At 38.0% G+C, this 3,610-nt stretch overlaps 1 protein-coding gene across 1 annotated transcript in view; it reads left to right on the plus strand.

Annotated features, from left to right (window-relative positions):
* PDK3 (pyruvate dehydrogenase kinase 3) overlaps window positions 1-3,610 on the plus strand; it is a 52,491-nt gene that overhangs the window by 16,490 nt on the left and 32,391 nt on the right. Inside the window, exon 2 of the mRNA XM_019524667.1 lies at window positions 160-231. Coding sequence (XP_019380212.1) covers window positions 160-231 — 72 coding nt within the window. The remainder of the gene's footprint in view (window positions 1-159; window positions 232-3,610) is intronic.

Raw genomic sequence — 3,610 nt, forward strand, 5'->3', positions numbered from 1 at the left:
CTTTCTGTGTACTACACATGTTTTGCAGTCTCCTCCACCCCAACCCCCCCACCCCCCAACCAAATTGCAGCTTAAGGTAAAATTTCAAGAATGACTTAGTCTTTTAAATTACTTAGTTTTTTCTTAAAATGTTACCCTAGTTCTTTCTTTATATTTCAGGTACATGCAGAGTTTTCTTGAACTTCTAGAATATGAAAATAAAAGCCCTGAGGACCCTCATGTTCTTGATGAGTAAGTAGTAATTTATTTTAAAACCCCCATTAGAAAATGATCTGTTACAAGCCAGGATTTCTGTGCACTGTAATATCGTAGAAGTAATCTCACTTGTAAGATGGAATTTGGGTAGTTAAGATCAAATTTGTCACTCAGACAGAGATTTCAATAGAAAATCTGTGTATTTGAACCATCTAGATTGTATATTATAACCTCCTAATTTTCAACACTAGATAAAGTGCTTCATTAAAAGCATTTAAGGAGAAAGACTATGTAAAAATCTATACTTATATATCAAATGCTTAATACTAAAAAATAGTAGCTTTTTCCTTCTGTTGAGCTCAGTACTCTATTATACTGTTTAATGTATAATATGAATGCATTAATATTTTGAACAATATGTACAACTTGAAAATGACACTAAAAATAAGTGTACAAATTGCCAGTCACTTTTTTCTTACTAGTAGCTATACCAGATTGAAAGTTCAAATACAGTCCATTTATTACTAAAGTTTAACTATAGAATTTTGAACAGTATTATTTGTTTCAAGGAGAAAGTTTAACTGTTTTTCTTCTTATAGAAATGTAATAATTTGTGAAGTTGCCATCACAAAATTTGAGGTTTATGCCAGACAAAGTGGACTCAGAAGAGTTTATGTAAATGGCAGATGTAGGACTAAATGTTAGCAGTTCCCTTGCTGCAGGGGTGGCCAACCTGTGGCACGTGTGGGGTACATAGGACAGGGAGCAGAAAACAGAGCAGCAAATCAGGCAGAGAATGAACACAGGGTGGAGAGTGGAAAGCAGAGTAGTGGATTGGGTAGCGGCACAGGATAGAGAAGAGAAAGCATAGCAGCCAGTTGGGCAGAGGAAGGGAATAGGAGTGATACTCAAAGAGTGTGTGGGGCTAACTTATGCCCTTCCTGCAAAAAGGTTGATCCCTACTCTATTGCCCCATGTGTGCATAGGGTGTTGAAGGCAAGAATGTAGAATCTGAGAATACCTTTGCTAATAGTTCTATTTTTCTGATTGCCTTTGATTCTGGAACAGCATTGTTTCATTAGATGACTGTTTATAACTATTTTTTTCGTGTGTGTGTGTATATATATATATATATATATATATATATTATATGCAGGACCATAAAGGATTTTATGAAAACGTTTACCATATAGTTTAATGCCCTGCCATCTTTTTATTGGAAATTGCCATAATTAAACTAACTTTCAGAGTTTCAAAATTGTGATTTAAAGCAATCTGCCAAAGTAGCCAATTAAAAATAAAAACGCATATATGCAGGACTAGCTGAAAAAAAAGATGTTTTTTCTTGCTCAATTTCGATTAGCACAAATGAAGCACCTTGTTTAGCTGTAGGCCAGTGGTCTCCAACCTTTTAAAGTAGGAGATCACCTTCGGCATTTAAAAGCAACCCAAGATCAACTATGTGCCACTGCCCAGCAGGTAAGTCTGTGGAGAGGGAAAAGGGGGGGTGCAGATCGAGGTAGAGGAAGAAAAATTATTTGGGGGTGCACCTCCCCAGCAGGTAAGTCCCACCCAGCTGGGGCCCCACTCAACTTACCCCTGCTCCTGCCTCTGCAGCACTGTCCCTCACTGCAGGGGCCTCAATCTAGCTCCCACCCCTTCCCTCCCCCATGGGCTAACCTGCTGGGCTGGAGAGAGTGCGTGGGTGCACTCAGACACTTAGCCCCCTACCACAGCCTTGAATCGAGTCCAAGAGGCTCTGAGATCTACCGGTGGATTGAGATCCACTGCTTGGTGACCACTGCTCTAAGCTAACATCTGAAGCCATGCTAGCTTGCATCTTAGCCCACCCCAATTAAGAAGCCTAGTTAACATGATTGAGGGGACAAAACCATCTTTTTGCCTCTCCATAATGTCCTCTAACATGGTCATAGTCACAGCTTGCTTGCAGGTGGGGTCAAGCATCTTATTGCATCTTCTTTGTGGCTAATTTAGCAATGAGACTTCTGATTCTCTGGACCGAAAAGATACCTACTTCATGTACTCCAGATTTTTTCAAGGCAGATCATGAAGTTTAAAATCCTTTATATTTAATGTGTATTGATTGATTCAGTCCTAGTAGATTTTTTTGTGAAGTTTTCAGTGCTTTTGAGTACAGTGTTGAAAATGAAGTGCATACAGTCAGATTAGTCTTTGGTGTTCTGTTACATGTTTGCCTCATAAACGACTTCAGCTTTACTTTGGGCATCATATAAAGTCTTGATCCTGAAACAGTAATTTAATGTAATGCAAGCAATTTTATCATGCGGCAAAAAACATTTGAATAAAATCCTGTTCACATTGAAGTCTGTGGGAATTTTGTCTTCAAATTGGGTTGTGGTTAGAATTGTGTCCTTTGCTACCTGTTTCAGTTGATGTGAAACTTAGTGACTTTGAGGTGAAAGGCTTCAAGGGCCAGATTCAGATCAGGTGAAAAGAGGCGAACTTCCACTGAAAGTCAAACTTACTTTCATTTTCTTACTGCTATTATCATATACTCTGCCCACAGTTAGAAGGACAAACTCGCTCTCTGGCCTAAACTCTTAACAACTCTGTAGAACCTTGTTTTTTGTTTGTTTAAATCTTTACTAAGCTGCCGTTAGAGAGAGCCCATCCAATTAAAAGTCCCAGATAGACTTCAAAATATTTTATTGGCTTGTCAGCCATCCCAGGACTAATCAAAGAACATAAATGTGACAAAACCTAATCAGCATCCTTACCAGAGTTTTAGTCCACTGCTTGGTAGACAGCTTGGCAAAGATGAACGCTTAGGAACAAAACACTGCTGATTCTTCCTTAGCTGTATTGGTTTTGAAGTAATATATTGAAGTAAGAAAGTGGCATTTTATCTTGCTCCTTTGCAGACTGCAGCTGCACTTTTTAAAGTGACATAACTTATAGCAATATCTTCTTCTAAAAAGGTGAGCGAGATGCACACCTTCGCATTAAGTTCTTGGTTTTTAAGTGGTCCTCAAACATCATTCTGCATTTCTGACTAAACTTATGTGCAGATTTCATTTTAAGTGAGTCCCTCTTGACTTTCTTTCTGCCAGTGTTTTCTTCTCATTTTAATTCTTTGAGTGAAAGATTCAAGGATCAGTGGATATATATATTTTAAGTTATTTGGCAAAAACTAAAGTTTTTTAAAGTTCTCCATACCTGTTGGCTACTCAGCCCTATACTTGTCTTTCATTTCAGCTTGTTTTCAGATAGCTGTTGTTTTTGGAGAGGGGGTTATGATTTAAAGGACCAAGTTCTCTGATTAGACCCAAACAGGTTTCTAAATGTTCTTGATCTGTGTAGCTAGGTACATGATTTATTAATACCCAGTCTTTTGAAAAATCAATTACTAATAAGTAATTCAGAATATTGGTGA

Source organism: Gavialis gangeticus, unplaced genomic scaffold (genome assembly GCF_001723915.1).
Source record: "Gavialis gangeticus isolate Ggan-Ray unplaced genomic scaffold, GavGan_comp1, whole genome shotgun sequence".
In the NCBI taxonomy this organism is placed as follows: Eukaryota; Metazoa; Chordata; order Crocodylia; family Gavialidae; genus Gavialis; species Gavialis gangeticus.